The following is a 22,655-nucleotide window of genomic DNA, read 5'->3' as shown; positions in this document are numbered from 1 at the left end:
CAGCCGCAAAACCCAAAAGGATTAAGTAGACCCCAGCTCAAGGGAAATACTAATAAAATATGGCTTAGCAGGGATGAGTATAAAAGTCCCTAAAACATCCCATAGGGTAAATGCACAGGCAAGCTCAGCTCACCCAGCTGTCCATAAATAGCCTGTCACCGTGGCTCCCCAGAGGCAAGCGAAACTGAACCTCATTCTTGCCATCTTGCTGAACACCAACCGGCTCATCTCAAGGATGAGGGGCTGACTTGAGCTTCTACACTATTCCCTGACGCACCAACTCCTGCCCAGACCTGCTGGGTGGTAGGAATGATGCCCAGCTGGGTTTGGCTGGACCAGTCTGATTTCCCCAGGGTGCTGATCCGCCACAGCACTGTGGGGAGACAATGCCGTGTTTGTTCTGATGGCTGGTGTAGCCAGGTTGGGGTCAGAGCATGGGCCCTGCCTCTAGAACAACACCCGCCAGTGGTGTGACCCCAGGCAAGTGACCTTACCTAGAGACTCGTCCATGATGTGGGTTAAAATATACCAATTGGGAGAGTCCATGTGACATGTAAGCACAGGACTGGCTGGAATAAGTGCTCAGAAGACCTGGGCTGCTGTAATTGTTGATGCTGTCCCCAGGAAGGGTTACTTTTTCCTGGTTCCCAGAAGTCCTGGCAAGGCAGGGGCCTGGGAGAAGCACAGAGCCTCCCAAGCCTGCTCAGGTTGGTCTTGGCTCGGCCCCAGCTGAGGCTTGTTGAGCCTCTCAGGGAGGGAGATGAGAAACAGCCTGTTGGAGGAAATAGTGCCTCCCAGCTGGATAAGTGATATGGGTCCACACTGCCTGGAAATGGTCCTGGGTTTTAGACAATGTCTTTTTCTCACTGGAGCCAAGACCATACACAGCAGCTCACCGTTGCTGCCGTGTCCCGAGGGGACACTGCTGGAGCCTCAGCTGCTGAGCGAGACTTGCCTCTGTGACTCACCCCCGTGCACCAGGATTCACTGAATCAGAGAGGGCTTTGGGTGCAGCCAGACATGAAAATTAGTTGGTGGACGTTGTCCTTTTCCATCGCTCCCCTTTACTTATGAGAAAGGTGGGGCATTTGGGGGTCAGATATTTCTTTAAGAAGACAGACTACAGGAGAGGGGGAGGGTTGTTCAGAGCAGCATTTGGGGAATGCTTTGAGGGGACGACATGCACGGAGCCATTTACTAACCATTCACCTGCAGGACGTGGGTCTGGAACAGCTCCTCGTGGCCGGAGGCGTGGCAGGTGTAGTTGCCCATGTGGATGGTGGTCACCTTGGTGATGTAGAGGGAGTCGTCCTCGCCGAAGTCCTGCCCGGGGCAAGGAAGACAGTGCGGTTGGCCTCTCTACTGAGTAGCTTGTGGTTAGGCAGGTCTCCCAGTTTTCCAGGGAAACAGAAATGCTGTAGCTTCGAGAGCCTTCCTTCCTGCCCATCCCCTTGCTCGCCAGAGCTGCCTGCAGGGCTGTGCAGGCCTGGAAGCAGGGACCTCATCTCTGTCTTGTGTCGCTTGCCCAGACCCTGTACATCCACTTAAGGCCTCTTTCTCCTTCTCTGGGACGCTGTGCTTGAGCACCTTCCCCAGCAAGCTCCCTCTCCACGTCAGCCAACTGGGCTCACCTGCCTGCTGGTTATGGGCTGGCTTCCTGGGCTCCTGCCCACCTGGTCCTGGAGGCGCCTTGTTTAGCGCAGGCAAAGCTTTTCTTAAAGGGGCAGATTGCAACTTTTTTTGGTTTTGTGGTCCACAGAGCTCCTGTCAACTACTCAGCCCTGCCTTGTAGCATGAAAGTAGCCAAAACAATGCATAAATTAAGCAGTCTTGATTCCAATGAACTATATTCCAATGAACTTTTGGAATTAAAAAAAATATATGTAGGTGGTGGGCTGGAGTTTGCTCACCATGGGTTTAGATCCCACCTTGATACTAAAATAATTTCAGGCAGCTTGCAGAGATCTGAATAACCCAAGAGAAAAGAAATAAAACTCTGAGGAAGATGGGGCAAGCAACAACAAAGAGCAGGGCATAAAGAGCCAGGAGGGCTGGGGTGTGCGTGTGTGTGTGTGATTCCATGGGAAATGGCTCAGTAAGCCTTGTCCCTATGACCCTGCAGCTCACAGGGTGGGCTCCTATTGAGCTAGTGTGTAGGGGAGGGGCAGGAGGAGGCTTTTGGCTGGGTCAGGGGCCACTGTGAACAGTTGGGCACCCCCTCCCCTGGGGCCTTTTGGGTCACCTGCATTCTCTGTAGCAGAAGCAAGCACAGTGCTGGCCCTGACCCCTTCCAGGCCCAACTGCAGACATGCTGGGGGATGGAATTACCTGGTGCTTCAGGGGGACCCTTCATCAGGTTTAGTCTTAGCTACCAAATATCTCTGAGGTGTGGTACACAGAGCTAAGGGGACAGAGGAGGGCCTGGCTCACTGGTGAGAACTAGGGCTGTGCCATGTGGTTGTGAGGTGATGGGCCCAGCTCTGGGACACAGGAGACTCAGGTTTTTGCTTAAACTCTGTCATGGACCATATGTTCCTTTGCCCCTCTGGCCAAGGGTGCCTGCAAGTGTAAGTTATGCCCTCCCTGCCTCATGAGGTGCTGGGAGGTGTGGCAGGAGAGTGTCTGTGAATACGTTTTCCATCGTGGGGAGTGTGACATATGTGGGGATGTTACTCTTCTTGTCATTATTAACAGAAGATGCAAAACTCCTCTTGGCCTGCTGGAGCCAACACCAAACCATCCCTCCTGCCCTTCCCGTGGCCTTTTTCCACAGAAGCAATCTGGTGGCAGGAGGGAGGAGAGGCCACCAGGCAGTAGGGCACAAGGGCTGTCCAAGGGCAGCGACATGGCAGCTCCTAGTCCTGGTTTCTATTCCTGCTCCTGCTCCCTGAAACGCTGGCCCTCTGTGTAGCTCACACGCCAGAGGGCCCAGCCACCACCTGCTCGATGGTGCCTTCTGGCCAATTAATTAGCCCAGTGACGGGCGCGGGCTCAGAGAGAGGCCCTGGTTAGGCAGAGGCGGAGGGTGGGTGGTGGACGCCTGCGGCCCGCTTTCAGAATGATCCCAACAGCGCCCCCAGTGGAGTAAAAATTGGGGAGCGCTGCCGGAATCCTCTGAGTTTCTCTGAAACGTGGCTGTTTCGAAAAGCCCCCTCCTACCATTCTGCGGAAGCTTCGGTAATAAAGATAAAATACCAGAGAGCTGACTTGTCCTGTGTCATAGCAGAGTCATAAAGGGCTCATACCAGAGTTGCTTATGAGAAGTTAATGGTTAGTCAGTTCTGAGGCTGACATATTTCTGGTCTAAGCTATTTCCTGTGTCAAAACCTAAGTCTGGAGGAAAATATATTTTGCTGGCGTCCCAGTGGCAGGATGGCATCTTGAAAGAGGGCTGGGATGCTGGGTGCAGCCCTCACCTTGGGAGCCTCTCAACACCTCATCTGGTCGGTTCCAGGGCAGGCTCCATCCCAAAGGGCAGCCCCAGAGCTGCACACAGTAGGTCTGGTGCTGGGGCCCCTGGCATTCATTTCCCCTGAATACTGCCTTCCTGAGGCTTTGAGCCCACAGCCCTTCCTCACGGGAGGGCCCTTGGCACCCCCTGTGCTTGTTGTCACCTCCATGGGGTTGTGTGGTCACAGGACCACAGCGTTCCTCAAGCTGAGAAGTGCCCCAAGGCTGAGGTTCCCACAGATCAGTGCAGAGCCATGCCACAGTTTTTAAGAGCTAACTCTGTGCCAGGAAATGTGACATATATCACCTTGTTTAATCCTCACAAAAACCCTCTGAAAGCCATAAAACTGAACAAAAGCCCAGCCCTGCCTCTCCTTCAGGGCACAGTCAGAGCCCAACCTTCTTCTCTCACCACCTCTACTGCTCCCCCCGGGGGCCAAGGCACCATCTTCCCTCTTGGGGGATGGCAGGGACCTCCACACAGAGCCAGACCGTGCCCCTGCTTGCCCAGAGCCACAGCCCTAGGGGGTCTGCAGGGATGATCTACCTGTCTCCTCTCCCCCCCAGCTCCCCCTCCCCTTGCTCATTTTACTCCAGCACCGTGGCCCCTTGCTGTTGCTCTCACATGCCAGGCCCCCTGCCCCTCAGGAACTTTCTACTTGCTGCTCCCTCCTCCCCAAAGGCTTGCTCCCCTCTTTCAAGCCTGCTCAAATGTTATCTGCTGCCCTTTCTGCACCCCCATCCAGCCCCCCACCTTCCTTCCTGCTTTATTTCTCTCTCTGGCGCTCCCTACCGTCTAGCATACTGGTGTGTTTTTTGGTATTTGCCTTGTTTGCAGCCTGCCCCCCCCCCCCCCCCCCCCCCCCGGGCATGCTGCCCCTGCTGTGTCTCCGGCACCCAGCGCAGCACCTGCCGTCACTGAACAAGGCACGCGCTAGGACTTCTGCAGGGGCTGCCTTCTGGTTCTTTGGGTTTGACATCAGAGGCACCCACCTCTTGCCTTCCCGTCCACCCAAATGCCACCAGTCACATGGCTCAAAACGAGGTGGCTGGTGGGAAGACAGAGGACTGGGCTCATCTCCTCCCCTGCCTCGCCGCCCTGCCTCCGTGTCCCTGCTGCGTCCCTCAGGCCGGGACACACTGATGCTGACTGAAGAGAAGGCCCCGCTCAGAGCAGGGGCAGAGCTGGGGGAGCCCACGCATGTGAGCCCAGCCCGGACTCCTCGGGGACTTCTGGCGAGCCCCTGACAAAGCCCCTTAGCTGCCTGCTTCCCCTCCCCGCGCCCGGGCCGAGGCCTGTGTGTGGGGCTCAGCGGGTGCGGGGGGCTGTGCACCGGCTCGTCCAGGACACGCGGCTGCTGGGTGCACCGGGCTCCACCTGGAGCCCCTCACTCATTACCAGCCTGTGGTTTGGGCTCGGGGGAGAGCCTGGCTGTAATAAAATCATGTCTTTAGGCTAAAATAATAGGCATCATGTAATTATAGAACCAAGTGCATATTGTTTTCTAGAACATGAATACCGGCTACAGAAATCAAATTTACCTCACTGGATGTGAGGAAATTACTTTAAAAACTGATTTATAAGAAGCTACATAGAACCAACCCTGCAAGCCTTACTCTCCTGAATGTTCTCTGAGATATGTCTGAACACTGCCATTAGTGCTTGATTGCATCTCTGTAATTGTCTTTTTATGGAGGCCTTTTTCCTTTCTTTTTCTTTTTTTAGCTCTGGTGCGTAGAAATGTATTCGCAAAATCAAGGTTCCTTCCAGCAATAAACAGATGCCAGATCAGACCATTCTTTGTATTGTTGCACATCCATCTTTGGGAAAGAGACAATTTTACTTAAAGACATGGTTTTTGCCTTTAAAAAAGCTATTTTCTAAGTATCTGGCCTTAATAAAGAAAGTAATTGAATGAGACTTAAGTATTAAACTATATTTAAGCAGAGGCGAGATGAGGGATGTTGTCATAGTGATGCATGGGAGTCAGGTCTAAGTAACTGAAAATGAGCCATCCCTGCTGAATATTGAGTGACTAGGTGTTAAACACAGGGGCTCCAGAGTGGTTTCAGAGTTTGCGTTAATGATACTGTCAATGCTACAAGTTAAAACTCAGTTTAGAAAGTTTAGAAACATTTATTCAGAGCTTTTCCAACCCTGCCCTTCTCCGGAGCACCCCTGACTCTCTTTGGGGAGGAAGGAGTGAAGGAGGGGGTCTTTGCCTCTATGCTCGTTTAGTTCTGGCCCCCAGAATTTTACTAACCTGAGCTTCCCACCTGCACAAACATTTCAACATCGTGGATCACGCAGTGCCATGGTGATGGCCGGTCCTCAGAGATGTCTGCATTCACACAAGCACACGTGTCTGTCATCCAGGCCCAGCAAGGACCAGGCGCATCCTTGGTGGGCACACGCAAACATCCACGTGGACACACGCAGTAAACCTGAGCACGTACGTGCACGCTCCTTCCAACCCACTGGCTCTCTACAGCTGATCGCTCTGATCCACACGAGGGTTCTCCTGCTGGTCACTTCTGTTCAGCCTCTGGGTTGACAGACTGGCCACTCTGCAAGGACCTGCAGAACCAGTCCTCTTGCTCAGAGTCTGTTTAAAATGTCCCTGTGACTTGCAGTGATCCCTAAGTAGCTGCTGAGCCCCAGGGGAGGGCTGCTATGGATTTCCAGTGGGTCTGTCCTCCTGCCCGGTTCCAGGCCCAGGAGAAGGAGCCAGAGGCAGGAGAGCAGCCCTGTGGGGAACGCAGGGAGTGTGTGGTCAGTCTCCCCATGACTGAGTGTCAAAGGGGAGGCACATCGTCTCCCTGTGCAGCACTATACTGTCCCCAGGGTGTGGCATGGCGCCTGGTGCATAAGTGGTGCTCAATTAGTATTTGCTGAATGAATGGTGTGTCAGCCAAGTGTGCTGTCTCTTGGGGAGCCCTGAAGGGAAGGGTGGTGAAGAAATAATGTCACCTAGAGAGAGGTCTGGTCTGTGTCCTCAGCTACTGGAGGTTGGCCTGGGAGCTTTCGCCACCAAACAGTCTAATGATGTGATGGGGGCTCTGGGCCAAGTGGTATTAGTTCTTCCTCTCCAGGGGTTGGATACCAGAGGTCAGCCACGGGGGCATATGTGACTGACCTCTAGCAAAACTCTGGACTCCAGGCTTGGGTGAGTGGCAGGACTCTGTGCATATTGTCATAGGTTGATGCTGGGAAAGTAACATGTCCATGACTCCACCAGGAGGGACAATGGGAGCTCCCATTTGTACCCTCTTGAACTCTGCCCCAGGGGTGTCTCCTCTTGGCAGGTTTTAATCTGTAGTCTTTCCTTGCAATAAACTGTCACTGTGAGTGCAACAGCCCTCAAAGAGTTCTGTGAGTCCTTCTAGCACATTATGGGATCTGAAGGTAGTTTTGGGAACTCTGCAAACTTGTCATTAGAGTGAGGGTGGTTTTATATGGACTGCTCTCTCTCTCTAACTTTGTAGTTAGCGCCAAAACTCAAACAGAGAAATTCCGTCCCAGCTGTGTGGATGCTGAGCATCTGTCCTGGGGACAAACTTGAGTGTCTGAGTATGCACAGGTATCTGGGCACCTGCAACAGAAGGAGCACATCGGAGACAGTTCTGAGACTTCAGCTTGTCCTCAGGGCCAGAGAGCAGACATCTCTTGACTGGCCAGGACTCCAGAGTATGGTGTGGGGGAGTGCAGCTCATGGGGCCCCCTGGGGAGTTGTAGGCCTGAGCCCCTGAACAGGGCTTTGGATTAATAGCGCATCAGCCCAGCAAGGCCAGCTGGTGCGGGAAGGGCTCAGGCACCAGACTGCATGCAGCGGTCAGCTGAGGTTCCAGACCACCAGGAGCCGGCTGCCTGCATCTGCATCAGAGATGCCTGGACGGTGAATCTCAGGCTGAGAGGGCCTTCCTGAGGGCTCCAGCTCCTCTAACCTGGGCCACACTCACAGCAAGACAGCCAACTGCCATTCGTGCTGTCCTTGAAGCACTCCCAGAGGATTTAATTAAATTTCCTTCCACGGCTCATTTCAGGGGCCAAGAAGGCTTGTGATCAGGAGATTTCTATTGATATGATGTTTAAAACTCTTATGCATTGTTGGAGGGAGTGTAACTTAGTGTAGGCTTTTTGGAGGAACATTTGGCAATATCCGTCAACCCCAAAACGTGCCCGCCCTAGGATGTAGTAGTTCTACTTTGAAGAACTTATCTTACAGACCTACTTATGCAAATGGGCAAAGGGGTGGGTGGAAGGATGCTCACTGCGGTACTGTTGGCGGTAGGTAAAGCCTGAAAACAGGCTGAATGTGGGCTACCTGTGCGGGGCTGGGGGGGCAGCCCAGACTCGGCAGGTGCTCAGTATGGCTTGGAGCTCTGCACTCAGAAGCCGGATCACAACTTTCCTGAGGGACACTGACCTTTGAGATGGGGCCAGAAGTGGCCACTGAGCACAAGGGAAGCCTTAAAGCCAGTAATAAAGGGAAGAGAGGTGACCTTGAGGGGGCCACTGAGAGAGCAAAGGCTACCGGAGGGACTTGGAGGGCCAGAGACTCCCCACGAGTTGCACAGGCTGGTGTACCCATGGCCTGGCCCCTGTCTCCTTAGAGCTCTGGCCAGCACTCCCAGTGCTTTGAACTCATCCAAAGTTCTAAGAAACCATAAGTTCATCTGCAGCCAGGGTTTCTGACACCAGCCGGAGAGAATTGGCCAAAGCCTTTGAATGTTTCAAGTACAGTGTTTTCTAAAATTTTTAAAACAAAATCTACCCAAGTGTTTAATGAGATTATTCTAATGCAGAGCCTACAACCGCTGTCTATCGTGTTGCTAACAGCTCTCCATGCTAATCAAACGCCTCTCATCTTTTTACAATGGATTCATGACTGGTTCATATAAAGACAATAAAAATTAAATGACTCATGAGCTCCCAAATCATTCTCTTTGGTCTTTTCAATAATTCACTTCCAAAGAAGAGTTGGCTGAGAGCATATGCTTCATTAGAGTCGTTTGTTCCTGGTTTTACACCATTTAGGCATGAGAAAAAAGTGGACCTTTAACATACCCTTCAAATGCTGCCATGAATACTTTCTTCTAAAGTGTCTTTTTTTTTTTTTCTCCTATCACTGAATTCTGCTTAATGACATCTGAAAGCCCCCAAAAGCGAGTTTTGGGGAAAGAAAAAGAAAAAACCCAGTGAAAAAAGAGTGGCTCTTTCAAGTCATTTGAAATATACTGGATTTGCTGTAGGCCTATTTTTTTATTTTTTTAAAGAATACAATAAAAAAATATTTACTCTTCCTGAGAATATCCTATGTGCAGGCCTCAGCCTTCTGCTTCCCTCCCTTGCTGGGGCAGAGGCTACTGAGACACAGGCTCTCTCTGCAGTGGACACATCCCATGGGGGCCTGGGCCCTGCAGCAGTCACTGCTGGAGCAGGAGGCAGGCCCAGCTGGCCCCAGAGTGAGGCCTTGGCAAGGCTGGGTGCTGGGGGTCATGTCCCAAGAGTAAGGAAAACAGAGAGCTCTGGCTGGGTATGCAGGTTGGCTGTAGGCTCTGGCAAGTCCCTGGCCCTGTGGGTTGCATAATCCCGCTTGCCTCACGGAGTTTCACTGAGTGCACAAAGCATCATGGAACTGGGCCCCTGGATGTGGGAGCTCCCTGTACTAACGGTAGAAACAGCAGCATTAACGCCAGCAAGGACTCAGCTGGTCAGTTATTTTTCTGACTTTGGGGATGCCCTCTTCCTGCTCCAGGTCTCCTGTCCCTGAGGATCATAAAGGACAGTGAAAAAGATAGTTATAAGGGAGGGCAGGTGACATTGTTGAGGCAGGATCTGCAGCTGGGTTTGGGGACAGTCACGTCACTTCATCGTGAGTGGCTGCTGTGTGGTATGGGTGGAGGGCTGAGGCCTAGAATGGGTTGCGTGTTCAATTTCTGCAGAAAGTGAGGCAGGCTCTCTTCCTCAACCCCCAGAAAACCTGGGATGGAGGGCACGGGAGGGGCCTATGGATCTGCCTCTGAGATGGGCCCCTACTTTGGTCCTCAAAGCCTGGCTCTAAGCCCTCAGGAGACAGGGGCTGCAGGGACAGCTCATGGGGGAAAGTCAGGGCTCTGTGGTGCAGTTGAAAAAGTGAGGTACCTGGGTGGTATCGGGGCATTCCTGGCTTACATGCATGGCCTCCGTGGCTGATAGGTCCCTGTCCCCCAAGCGCCCTCCTAATCACAGGCTGTCTGACCTCAGGGCGGTGAGAGTCCTCCGAGGCTAACCCAGTTGGTACCCTTTCTGTGGGGGTGCCTGGAGCAGCCTGGAGCTCGGGCTCCAGCTCTGGCTCAAGACCAGGGCAGGCCGAGCTCAGGGAGTGGCCATGGCCTTGTCCCCACTTAGCTCCTGAGGTGGGGGCAGTGGGTCATGGTCCTGAAAGCCTAAGGTAGGAGGCTACAAGGCCAGGTCTGAAGCCGCCCAAACACGTAACTGCTTCAGTAAAGAAACTGGGGGCAGTTGGCCAGGAAACAAACAAATTACAGGTGGCCTTTGTTAGCCTGCGTAGGTGTGGGAGTAGAAACTATTGATTTCTGATCGAACAAACTGAAGAGGTGTCATAATCCAGAGACCCACTGCTGGAGGCCACAGGGCGTTCCCGGGGCTGCACCTTCTGCTGGGGACACCTGTCTCTGGGGCCTTGCACTCTTGGTCACCAATGCTGCTCTCTGCTGGGGGGCAGTGTTTTTCCAGCGTGGCCGAAGCAGGGGTCCCTCATGTAAGCTGGGGCCTCCTGCAAAGGGTGGGTGGCTCAGGCATCCTCAGCAGGCACACGAGGTCCTCGCTAAACTTCCCAGCAGCCTGAGGAGGTGAAGACACTGTGACCTGAGCCATGACCTGAGCCAGGGCCATGAGAGGAGAACCTTAGGCACCAGTTCCAGGCATCCGAGGGCACGGCTCCACTCTGAATGCACCATTGGGGAAGGTATTGGGGAGGAAGACCCCCAACCCTTCTCCCTACCTCCCCTGCAGAGCACCAGCAGGGCTCCCCTCATTTTTGGTTCCCATTTATTTGGGGTCCTCCCTAGGTTCATGTTTAATTTTAGGCTGGGAGGGGCTCAGGACTCCTGAAGAACATACATTTGACCATGTCACTCCCCAATTAAAGATCTATGAGTCCCACTGCCCAAGGGAACAGCCACGATCCTTTATGTTAATATTCAAGGCCTGTCATGTTCTGGCCCCAACCTCTCTCTTGCTTATCACTGTCCCTGAACCAGGGTCAGAACGTCTCCTTCCTGTGCCCCCAGGATTGGCTCCCTCTTTGCAATACGGAACCTGCCGCTCCTGCTGCAATTCTGCCTTTGAGATGCCTCAGCCCCCTCCAGGCCCAGAGTGTCTTTGCTCTATGCTCTGGCACAGGCCTTGGATTCACCGGCTCTGAGTAAGCAAATCCAGAGGATGACTCCCCACGCAAGCCATCTGGATGGCTACACACACACACACACACACACACACACACACACACACACACACGGTGACTCGTTTTGCTTCTGACAGCGACACTGATCACTGGGGAATCTGAGAGGATCCTTTTCACTTGGCTCCAGGCTAGAGGGTACATTTACTTTCTAATCAAATATTATTCTGATGCTTGAGGCATTCTTGATGTTTGCAAGTCAGAAAAGTTTAATTACATGTGTCATTAGGATGGCATTCTGTAATAGCTCCATGAGTGAATTCATTAACAGAATTCTTAACAGATAAGACAAGACAAATTAATATTTTGTTGCCCATGAAAGCATCTCATTAAGAGAGTAGTGAAAGTGATTAATATTTTGTTGCCAATCAAGATGTCTCATGAATGACAAAACAAGGGGGCCCACACCTCCCCGAGCTCGCTCAGCTCCCTGCCTTGGGTTTGGTAGGCTGATCAGCTTCCTGGTCTGCGCAGCGCTTTGGTGCCAGGCGCTAATTACGACGCTGGGGACAGTGCTCCATCTCTGACTGCGGGGCGGGTGGGTGCTGGGACGCACGTGCCGAGAGGCTCTAGGAGCAGATCAATCCCCGATCTTTGCCCCATCAGGGTTGCCCTCCTGGGCTGTTCTCCCCTGACCAATCTCCCTTCAAAAATGGCCCATGATTCCGGAGTTCTTGGTTGTCCCCCTCTACAGCTGATTTCTTCCCAGGGCTGCTGTCCTTACTGTCCCCAGAGGGGGACTGCCACTTATGAACACCTGCTGGGTGCTGGGCACCTGGCTAGGCGAGTCACACACCTACAACCTGAAAATGCTCCTCATCCCTATTGCCGCACAGGCTAGAAGTCACACAGTTCACCCCAGATTTCTCTGGACCGGGGGTGGGGAGATGGCTGGTCATTGTCTGTCTCCCTGCATGGATCAGGACTGACGTGGACAGCGTTGCCCTGTCCTGAGGACAGGCAGTGGGGGCAGCGAGGGTCATAGCTGCCTGACTGGGGAGCCTGATGGCTTCTGCTGGCTGCTTGCTGGGGCCTCAGGATGCAAGGTGTTGTTTGGCAGCAGCAGCAGTAATGATGAGGATGAGAATGGTAATAGTTAGCACGTGATAACACTTACGCTAAGGATGTCACATGTATCTTCTCATTTAATCTTCACTATAACCTTATGAGGCAGGAGCTAGTATTCATCCCCATTTCACAGAGGAAGAAACTGAGGCTTAGAGGAGTCAAGTGTCCTTTCCAAGGTAATTCAACTAGCAAGTGGCAGAGCTGAAACTTAAACCCAGGTACCTCTGACCCTCAGAGCCTGCGCCCTTACTAGCAGGCTGTGCTGCCTTCCTTCTCTTTAGGCAGGGGGCCACGTCAGCCTGCATGCACACTGTGTATGTGTGAATAGGTGTGTGTGCTTGTGTTGTGTGTGCTTGTGTTGTGTATGGTGTTTTTTGTGTGTATATGTTTGTACATGTGTGTGCTTGTGTATGGTGTTTTTGTGTGTGTATATGTGTATGTGTGTGCTTGTGTTGTGTGTGCTTGTGTATGTGTGTGTGGTGTGTGGTTGCATGCATCAGGTGAGGACCCCCATGGGGCTGGGGCTGCCCTGTACCCTCACATGGGGGTTTCTGAGAAGCACAGAGCTCTGCCTATCTGTGGGCTGCTGACTTGACCACGAGCAGCAAGCGCTTCCTGGGAGGTAACGAGAGACCATCAATCTCCAGTTGCACCCACAATTACCCAAATTGCTAACCTCACTGTGCAAAGTAAAAATGCAATTGAGTTGGTGCTAGAGGCATGTTCGAGGGAGGGGAAAACACTCAAAGTAATTTAATTAACTGATGGCAAGTGCATTAAGAGGAGTTCTGCCTCCGCCTTTACTTCTGGTGTCTTTAAATAGAACATCGAGCACTGCCCATGGATGTTCAGACAAACACAGGGGGACCTGTCCTGGTTCTGAACCAATAACCACTGGCCAAACACGGCTAAAAGCTGATAGCTTTTCACACACAAATGTGCACCCCGATGTACACACACACAAACACACACCCTAGGCTTAACATACAGGGCACTGCCTTCCCCTGCGAAGATCCCAGACATACTCTGGCATCTTAGGCTCAGAACTCTGCCCATCCAGCACCTGTCCACCATGCACCCGCCAGGCTTGTGCTGGCACTGACATTCAGAGATGGGTAGGATACAGCCTATGGGTAAATCACAAGAAAACAGCCCTGCCCAGTGTGACAAGGGTGGGGAAGGGCATTCCTGCCAGCTCTGCCCAGGGTGAAACTCCATGGTGGCCCCTCTTTCTGTCTGCTTCCCACACAACCTCTAGGGTGCAGCCAAAGGGACCCAGAGAGGAGCAGAGTCCCAACTTCGGGGGATTCCTGCAGAATTTCATACTGAGCCTCTCCCCATAAAGCAGCCTCAGAGCTGGAAGGGATCTTCAAGGGCGTGGGGTTTCGCTGCCCTCTTGTGGCCAGCAGTGCTGCTTCCCACCTCCTGCTTGAGCTTGCATGTCTAGGGATGGCTCACTCCATTGCAGGGCAGGGCTGTTCCAGCTAATGAGCTAAAATTCGTCTCTTTTTGGGGTGCACCCTGGCTCTCTGAGCTAGTTTAGCTCAGGGGTCACATAGCTCAGGCCAGCTCCCTCTGCCCCAGCACCTTAGCACTGTTAACGGGAACGGAGCACTCATCCTACAGGTCTTCCTTCTCTGGGCCAGGCATCCTATTCTGAGCCAGCTGACCTGTCCTGAGCCAAGACCACGGCTGTTCCCTCTTCTGCCCGAAAATATTTTCCTGTTCCTGTAGCTGCTGACCTGCAGCATGCTGCATGGGTGACATCACTCTGTCCTCTCACATGAACTTCTGGGAAGGCACTTCGCCCCCTGGGCCAAACCAGGGCCAATAAATGTTCCTGAATTAATCCCTGTATTCCTCAATTCCAGTAGAAGGGAGGTTCCGCTAATGTTGCTTTTCTGGTAGGTTAATTCACTGAGGACCAGCTGTGTGAGAAATTGCTCAAAGTGCCAAAGGCAGTGTGTTGCGGGTAATGCTGGGACCCCAGCCCAGGGTGCCTGGGCCCTCAGGGTACAGATGTACTCGTGTTGGTCACGTTAGGCTGTGTGAGGTCAGGGGCTCTCCCACTCAACTTGTCACATCCCCATTTCCCACCCCACAAACAAGGCCCCTGGGCAGACCCCTCTGGCTTGACCTCATTTCCTTTCCCCTCAGCACCTGGCCCCTGCCCTCCAACCAGCCCAGCCCAGGACCTCACCTCTGTCCTCCACAGGGAATCCCTCGTCCCCTGTGTCATCTGTCTACATCCTGCCCAGCTTCAGGCCCGGAGTCCCTCCTCCCACCCCCTGGGGGACCTCACCCAGATGTTCTCCCTGCCGGGAGCCCTCCTGCCTGGCCATGTTCTGTTGTACTGTGGTCCCTCCCTCTGAGGGTGCGCTCAATACACGGCCCCCTCCTCTCACATGCCATCCTCACGCCCACCCCCTGCCTTGCTGCTGTGGCCTGTACAAGGACCTCCTGCCCTGCCTGTCCCCTCCCCTCCCCTCCCCCGTTCACCTTCTTCGGGGCAGGCTTCCAGCCAGCATGCATCCTACCTCTGCATGTGGTGGACCCCAGTAGGTTTCCTGGTACCTCCAGGTGTCAGACAACAGGTTGGAAGGTACCAAATATGGGGCGTCAGAAGAGACCCCTCAGGCCCTGCTCTGCCGCAGTCTCGCACAGGCTGCTTCCCCGGGAGGTGCGTTTGAGCCGAGTGGGAGCCAGGTGACTTACGTTGATGTCTTCCAGATCCAGAAAGTTCAGGGCGAGCCCGTTGCGCTTCCAGACGATGGGGGGTCGCAGGTCTCCGCGGACAGCACACGTCAGCACTGTGCTCAGCCCCACGGTCACTGTGGTCACACTGACCCTCTCCTCCGGGGCGAGGCTGAGCTGAACCACCTCTGCAGGGGGAAGAGGGCGGTCAGGTGCAGGCCTGGGGAGGAGCCTCGGCTCACAGGGGAATGGCCATGGGGTTTCCTGCAGGGCAGGGGCCCAGGTTGCTTTAAGGCAATGGAAAATTGTCCCCCATGTGCCCACAAAACTTACAGATGGACACACCTCCAGGGAGAGGGGCCACAACTTATGTCAAGTGAGCAAAGGGCTCTGTGGGGTCAGAACGGGGTCAGGAGCCACACCAAGTGTGCAGGACGATCTGGGCAGGGGATCTGTGAGTCAAGCCAAGAATGTGGGTCACCACACAGCGACCAGGGACCAGACATGCAGCACCCACCCTGTGCTCCGGGGCCTCAGGCCTCTCGGAGCCAGGTGGCTAAGCGCAGTCAAGGTCCGCTGGCTGGGCCGACATCTGGGAGCAATTTAAAGGCTGCACTGTCTGAAGTGTGGGGAGCGGACTGGCTGACCTTTGAAGGCTTGTTTCTCTCTGAGGATTCTCTGAACTCGGACTTGGATTTCTGCTCAGCTACCATGCATGGTAGCCTTTAATTTTTTGAAGTGTACTTCAGGCTGCACAAATTATTAATCCCTGCCATTTCCCACTTGATAACTGGCATTAAGACTGATTATTCTTCAGGCAAGTGGGAAGGGTCTAAACTATTTCCCTTTGATCACAGACTTTCTGAAATTCTTGGGATTTATGAAAAAATTCCTCGGACTCAGATGTTCAAATGCCAAAATGGGATCAGGCTTGAAGGGAGAGTCACCAGCCCACTGGCCGGACTGCCTCTCCCAAATCTGCAACTCAGGGGGCCTGGGGCAGCAGCCAGAGGCGGCAGGAGCTGAGGGAGGGGCTGGCTCTGGGGGCCTGTGTGTTTTCTGGGAGGCCAGCAAAAGTGCTGGGAGCCCTGTTCACTCTGACTGAGACTCTACTGGGGCCTGGGGGGTTCTGACAGGTATGGAACAAGGCAGAGAGCTGCGAATGGAGCTCTGTGGCTCAGCAGGACACTTTTGAGCTGAGATAAGGCAGAACATCTGTGCTCACACTCTCCTGCCAGTGTGTGGGAGGGGGAGGGGAGGGGAAGGGGCACAAAACAGTCGCACCTTGCAGGTGCGATGCACTGAGAAGCAGGTGACCTGATAGCAGGTGCAGTGAGGTGGGATTTTGAGGAGCAAAGCCCTTCCCCCTCCACAATCATTCAGTGGCCCTGCCCTGGGCCCACAGAGAAAAACAAGGTATATACTAGGTGTTTAATCAGTGCTTGTTGACTGGATGGATGCAAAACGGAGAAAATGGAAATAAAGAAGGAAAGGAGCCAGCAGGCCAGTGCAGAGGGGATAATCACACACAGGACGAATGTGGCTCCTGGTGACAGAGCTGCACGAGGAGAGATAAGCACTGCGTGATTGATGGAGATGCAACCGGCATAATATTTCACAAACAACACAATGTGTTTCACGTTCCCGCTTCAGTCGCTTCCCGCTTGCTGCCCTTCCACCTCTGAGTCATGAGGCTTATTGCTCGGGGCGGAGAAGGCGCTGGCCCACTGTAGAAAGGCCCTGGCTTTGGAGGGTAGAGGGCGAGAGAGGGAGAGAGAAGAAGAATTTGCTCAAATTGTTTAGCTCCCACTGTGCTGTGCCGGCCCTGAGGACTTAGAACCCAGCTTCCCCCAAGTATAGACGAGGTACCTCTTCCTCCTGGGAAACCACGAGGCTCTGTGCTCTATGGAGGGAGGAAGAGGCATGGAATAGCCCCCCTCGTCCCCGGCGTTATGGGAATCACGGGGGAGACTGTGAGAAGGGCAAGGAGTGCAAAGGTTAGTGTGTAGGTGAGGGGAAGCAGGGGAGGGGGGCTCTAGGAGGAGGTGAACTGTCTCCAACCAGCTAGCTCCCTCCCCACCTGGGGCCGCTACTCATGGTGTGACAGAGCCAGGGCCTGGGATCATCTGCCAGAGCCCCCTTGGCTCCTGAGTGGCCTGGAGGGGCCCAGAGTCCTTGCCTGTGCACTGGCTGGGCTTGAGGTGCTCTGTGCCTCTGTACCTGAGGGCTGCATTGGACAGCCAGAGCTGGGCCCAGAGGCAGTGACCTCCCGACCTCGAGGGGTGCCCAGTGCCAGCAGGATCTGCTGGAGGCTGAACCAGGGGGAACCTCGGCTCCAGACTCCACCAGGCTGAGAGCGTCCAGACCAAGAGCATAGCCAGGGCTGACCTGGGACAGGGCAACTGGGGAGGGGTGTGTGTGGGGTCCGGGCCGCAGGAACGGAGGTGGTGCAGGATGGCAGGTGCTTACCTCCACCCTCAGAAACCAGAGAGAGGAGCGGCTGGGACGCAGCGAGGGGAACTGGAAACACGAAGCATTTTTCATAGGTAGAGCAATACTTATGTGGACTGCTAATATGATCAGCCTGGACTAAGCTTTAAAATGGATTGAATATTTAGGTGCATTTTTCTCCCAATGGCTGGTGAGTGGTGCTTGGGAAGAAGTCAGGTATGTTATCACTTATATGGGCAATTAATCTATGACAAAGGAGACAAGAATATACAATGAGGTAAAGACAGTCTCTTCAATAAATGGTGTTGGGAAAACTGGACAGATAATGTAAAAAAAAAAAAAGCTAGACCACTTTCTCACACCATATACTAGAATAAACTCAAAATCAACAAAAGACTTATGTAAGACCCAAAACCATAAAACACCTAGAAGAAAACATAGGCAGTAAACTCTGACATTGCTCTTACCAATATTTTTGGGATATATCTCCTTGGGCAAGGGAAACAAAAGAAAAAATAAACAAATGGGACTACATCAAACTAAACAGCTTTTGAACAGTGAAGGAACCATTCACAAAATGAAAAGACAAGAAGGTATTTGCCAATGATACACCCAATAAGGAGTTAATATCCAAAATATATGAAGAATTCATATAATTTAACACCAAAAAAAACAAGCAATCTGATTAAAAATGCACAGAGGACCTAAATAGACATTTCTCCAAAGAGGACAGACATGTGAAAAGACGCTCAATGTCACTAATCATCAGAGAGATGCAAATTAAAACACAATGAAGTATCACCTCACACCTGTCAGAATGGCTCCATCAACAAATCATCAACCAAGTGCTGGCGAGGGTGTGGAGAAAGGGGACCCTGGTGCACTGCTGGTGGGAATGCAGACTGGGGCAGCCACTATGGAAAACAGTACAGAGGTTCCTCAAAAAATTAAAAATACAGCTACTGTATCACCCAGCAATTCCACTTCTGGGTATTTATCCAAAGAAATCCAAAACACTAATTCGGAAAGATATATATACCCTTTTGCTCATACATTAAAACACCTCAGGGCTTCTGTGGTACCCTGAGGCCTGAGAACCCCATCTTAAAAGATGGGGGTGTCTGCACAGATGGGAAGGCAGTGCAGGTGGGTTTGGGGAGGTGAGGTATTCTGTCTGGCTGGGGTACCGGGGCCCTGATTACCGGCCAGGAGCACGGCCCTCATTTGGAATGTAGACCTATGCGCAACACAGGAGTCCCTCCTCCATGTGGCCCCCAAAAGCCATATATTTCAAAAAGTTTTAGGAGAATGTCCGAGAGCCTATGGCACAGGCTAAAAACAAACAACCAAACAACCAAAACACCCACGTGGGAAGTGTGTGCGTCTCGCCATCTGCCGTGGGACAGCCGGTTCCCGTGTCCTTGCTGAGTGCGCCCGCCCATCGGTTGTATGTCTGAAGACGTGCACTTTGCACACGAAAGACTCATGCGAATTAGAACGTGTACAAACGGACAGACCGTCATAACTCTGCTCCTGTCAGCTACACAAACATTAACCAAACTGCAAATATTTGGATCATTTAAAGTTTAATTAAATGACTGTTTTATTGAATTGAACTCCTGTCAATAATCTCCAGCTCCATGTAAAATTCTGAAGAGATTTATGGCAAACAAACCTCTCCTCAATCCAGTTACTTTCTGTTCTGCACGCCTTCCTCTGCCCCCACTTCCCTGCTATGTGACCGCCCCCCCGAATGTGGCTGTAGGAGAGGGTGCTGTCCTTGGAAAGGGAAGGTCAGAGCAGGTCAGTGGGGAGCCTTCCGGCCCTATTGGGCAGAGGTGCCCCCAGAGGGACAATGGCCCTGTGATAAGAACTGGAAGGCTGCCTGGTGAGTAGGGAATTTGAGGAGGGCAAGGGAGTGGGGGGCTCTTCACAACTTGGGAAACCTGTCTTCCTACACGTCAGGCCTTCTGACATCAGTGGGCTTCCCCTTGTTTCCCCCTGGGCTGAAGAGGGACAGGTCGCATGGCCATGATTGTCAAAGCCAGTGCAGATTTGTTAGCACAGGACAGACTTCATGGTGCACTAATTAGGCTACATGTCCGGCAGCGGGGTCCCAGGCAGGGCTGTTTGGGGCTCCGGTGCCTAGCATGGTGCCTGGCACACAGTAGGTGGCTTGAGGCCAAGCTGGACTGATAGCAGTCTCCTGGGAGACACCTGCTTCACTGTCCTTCAAACCAGAGCATCGATACCCTTGGTCTTCCAGACACAAGGTGTCGGGAACATCAGCTCTCAGCCTCCTCCCTGCGTACAGGCTCCCCCTGCTCCTTGGAGCTTGGAGAGAAGGGGTGGTGCTGGGGTGACCGGGCACCATGTGAGCAGGGCGACAAACACCCTTCCTGAAAACAGGGGGCCGTGAGGCTTCAGTCGCTGGGGGCTGGGGTTAGCTCCTGTCACAGCTTTCTCATGGTCTCGGTGCTGCTCCTCACACCAAACTGAACTCGACGAGGCCCTTATAAACCTCTCAGCACCCTCTCAGCGGGCTGCTGGTGCTTCGCAGCAACAGAAATTAAATTTCTCAGACTCTTGTCAAGCTGGCATTAGTGTTTACATGTTAGAAATGCACTAATGGAACACGTTCCTATTCCCGGATCCTCATCAGCCGGCGTTAGCGCTCGCCTGCTGGAAACGCACTAATGGAACACGTTCCTGCTCTCGGGTTCTCGTCAGGCTCGCGTTAGTATTTATATGTTAGAAATGCACTAATGGGACACATTCCTATCTCGGATTCTTGTCCAGTTGGCGTTAGTGTTCGCATGTCAGAAATGCACTAATGGAACACATTCCTGTCTGGACAGTTGCCATCTTTCAAACGATGGTCTTGGTGAAAAGGCCCTGTCCAGGGCTCAATCAACCTGCCTGCGCAGTGATGCTTTAGACTGAGCCCTGCAGGCCGAGGCCAGGCGCAGGGGCTGCTCGGGAACTAGGGCCGGCTGGGGAGAGAGCCAGGCTGGCTGGGCTCTCTTCTCACACTGTTCTTATAAATTTATGTTCTTTTCCCGGAATGAACCCCTCAGGTGACCTGGGAGTCGCCAAAGGAGGTGTGGCACCTGTGGGACAAGCTCTGTTGATCTGGTCTTGTTCCAGTGACCAGGGCCACCCTATAAGGTTGGTGAGTGGGACAGAAGCAACATCTCCTGACCAAGTAGGGGACAGGCAACATCTCAATGTCTCCTGGATGCGGTGATTTCACCTGGCGCTTGCAGGGTGGAGCTGCCCTGGCTCCTCCTGAGTGGACGTGCCTGAGGTGGGGTCACCGTGTCCGACCTGTTCCCCTCCAGCAGCACCTGCCACTCTGGCTCCTTTCCAACAGCTGCTGGAACTCGGCGGGGGGGAGGCCGGGAACAGGTTTTCTTAGGGCCTTTCATCTCACACCCGTGTTTTGAGCACTGGGCTGTGTCTGACCTGCACAGGGGGCTCTGGACCAGCCTGACTTACACTTGTCAAAAATTTCTTGTTTCTTTTTGCAAAATCTGATTCAGTTTTTGTGCTATCATCATATTTCCTCTTCCTTGCTTCATTTTTGGAGATGCCAATGAACTTATTAGTTAGTTACCTGCATATTTGCGGGTAATTTACTTTTTTGATCAATTTATGTTGCTTGGTGTTGCTATAATCATTAGTATAGTTTAGTTATAAAGTTCTGCTCTCTGGTGTAAACAAACACCTTTGTAAACTGCTGGTTTCATTTCTTTCGTATCCCCAGCACCTAACATAATTTCTAGCACACAGAAGGAACTTAATTAGTAGTTTTAAGCAAGAGAAAGATTAGGATAGTGCTCAATCAATGATTACTTATTGAGCACCTACTATGTGGCAGAATACAGTGGAAATATACTGGCAAGCAGAACAGGCCCAGTGCCTGCTTCCCTGGAGCTCACAGCTTAGCAGGGAGGACAAGTGTTAAATAGATGCAGGGTGGAGGTGGGGTCAGACACCTGTAGCCTGTCCGTAGGCCTCGGGGGAGAGCCCTTGGATCCTGCAGAGCCTGATCACCCTCTCTTGGAAGAGCCCTCCTTGAGTGCCCAGTGCTAGGCCTGGTGGGGGTGGATGCAGAAGGCAGACCCATGTCTCACTCCCAAGGAGCCCCAGTCTGGCATAGTGTTCTCCTTGTTTATAGAGGGGCACCCTCTGAGCTTCTGGACCCTGTTTTGCCTCCTCTGGCCAATAAACCTTTTTAGCTTTGGGAAAACTGAACCATAATATGTCTGCTGTGTGCAGAGGAGTGGAAAGTTAGAGCTGAGCTCAGTCACCAGGGCTGTGACACCACGGTCTCGGGGTGCCCCGGGGGGCCATGGGTGTGGCAGGTAGCAGAAGCATTAGTTGGAAGGAGCTTGGGGTCAGTGCTGAGTGGGAAAGCCCAGGGCCTCCTGGTGAGCGGGGGTATGGCCGCCTTGGTGCTATGCTCCAGCTCTCCCTCGGAGGCCGGTCTCTGTGCCTGGGGGAGCCTCAGTCAGGTCAGCCAGTCTATACATCTCCATGCCTGTCAGAGCCTACTCCCAAACATGATGGGAATGCCTCTGCTCAAGATATTTGCAGAAGGAAAGTGTCTTAACTGCTTATTCCTTTGGTGACTTCAAGGAAAATAATGTATTATCTCATGCAGTTATATACTGGTTACTCAGAATTTGCAAAAATTCACATAAATGTCAAGGGTTAGAATCTTTTATATAAGGTTTCAGTGGGGATAAGCAGACAGCTTTTACCTAACCAGCAAGAGTGCCAGGCTGTGTGTTCCAGGACCCTGGTTCGTTTTCTAATTTCTGAGCACTTGGGAAGACTGTTTCCCAGCTTCCCGGAGCCAGGAAGTGATGGGGTCTGACCGAAGGGACATGAATGCCTGGCCACAGCCCGGTGTCACTGTGATGGTTAATATATTGTGTCAACTTGACTGGGCCATGGAGTGCCTAGATATTTGGCCAAACACCACTCTGGGTGTGAGAGTGTTCCTGGATGAGATTAACATTTGAATCCATAGACTGAGTAAGGCCAGCTGCCTCCCTTGGGCCTCATCCAATCAGTTGAAGACCTGAACACAACACAAAGGCTAAGAGGATTCCTGTGCCTACTGCCTTTAAGCTGGAACATGGGTCTTTTCCTGCCTTTGGACTTGAACTGAAACACCATCTCTTCCTGGGTCTCCGGCTTCCTGATGGCAGATCTCAGCTGCCAAAACTGTGTGAGCCAGTCCTCTCTCTCCACCCATCCATCCATCCATCCATCCATCCATCCATCCATCCATCCATCCATCCATCCATCCATCCATCCCATCCATCCCTCCATCCATCCATCCATCCATCCATCCATCCATCCATCCATCCATCCCACCCATCCATCCATCCACCCACCCACCATCCACCCACCCACCCATCTATGCATCCCATTGGGCCTGGTTCTTGGGAGAACCCTGCCTAATGCAGTCATCATCCACACTGTCCTCTCTCCATCATGGAGACTGTGTGGTCT

At 52.8% G+C, this 22,655-nt stretch overlaps 1 protein-coding gene across 1 annotated transcript in view; it reads right to left on the bottom strand.

Annotated features, from left to right (window-relative positions):
* FSTL4 (follistatin like 4) overlaps positions 1-22,655 on the bottom strand; it is a 349,807-nt gene that overhangs the window by 30,664 nt on the left and 296,488 nt on the right. Inside the window, exons 6-7 of the mRNA XM_016197562.2 lie at positions 14,700-14,866; positions 1,203-1,323 (exon numbers count right to left, since the gene is read on the bottom strand). Of these exons, the coding sequence (XP_016053048.2) occupies positions 1,203-1,323; positions 14,700-14,866 (288 nt within the window). The remainder of the gene's footprint in view (positions 1-1,202; positions 1,324-14,699; positions 14,867-22,655) is intronic.

The sequence above is a fragment of the Miniopterus natalensis genome, chromosome 4 (genome assembly GCF_054644295.1).
Source record: "Miniopterus natalensis isolate mMinNat1 chromosome 4, mMinNat1.hap1, whole genome shotgun sequence".
Classification (NCBI taxonomy): domain Eukaryota; kingdom Metazoa; phylum Chordata; class Mammalia; order Chiroptera; family Miniopteridae; genus Miniopterus; species Miniopterus natalensis.
The sequence above is the reverse complement of the archived record's forward strand: the minus strand, read 5'-3'. Positions and strand labels throughout refer to the sequence as shown.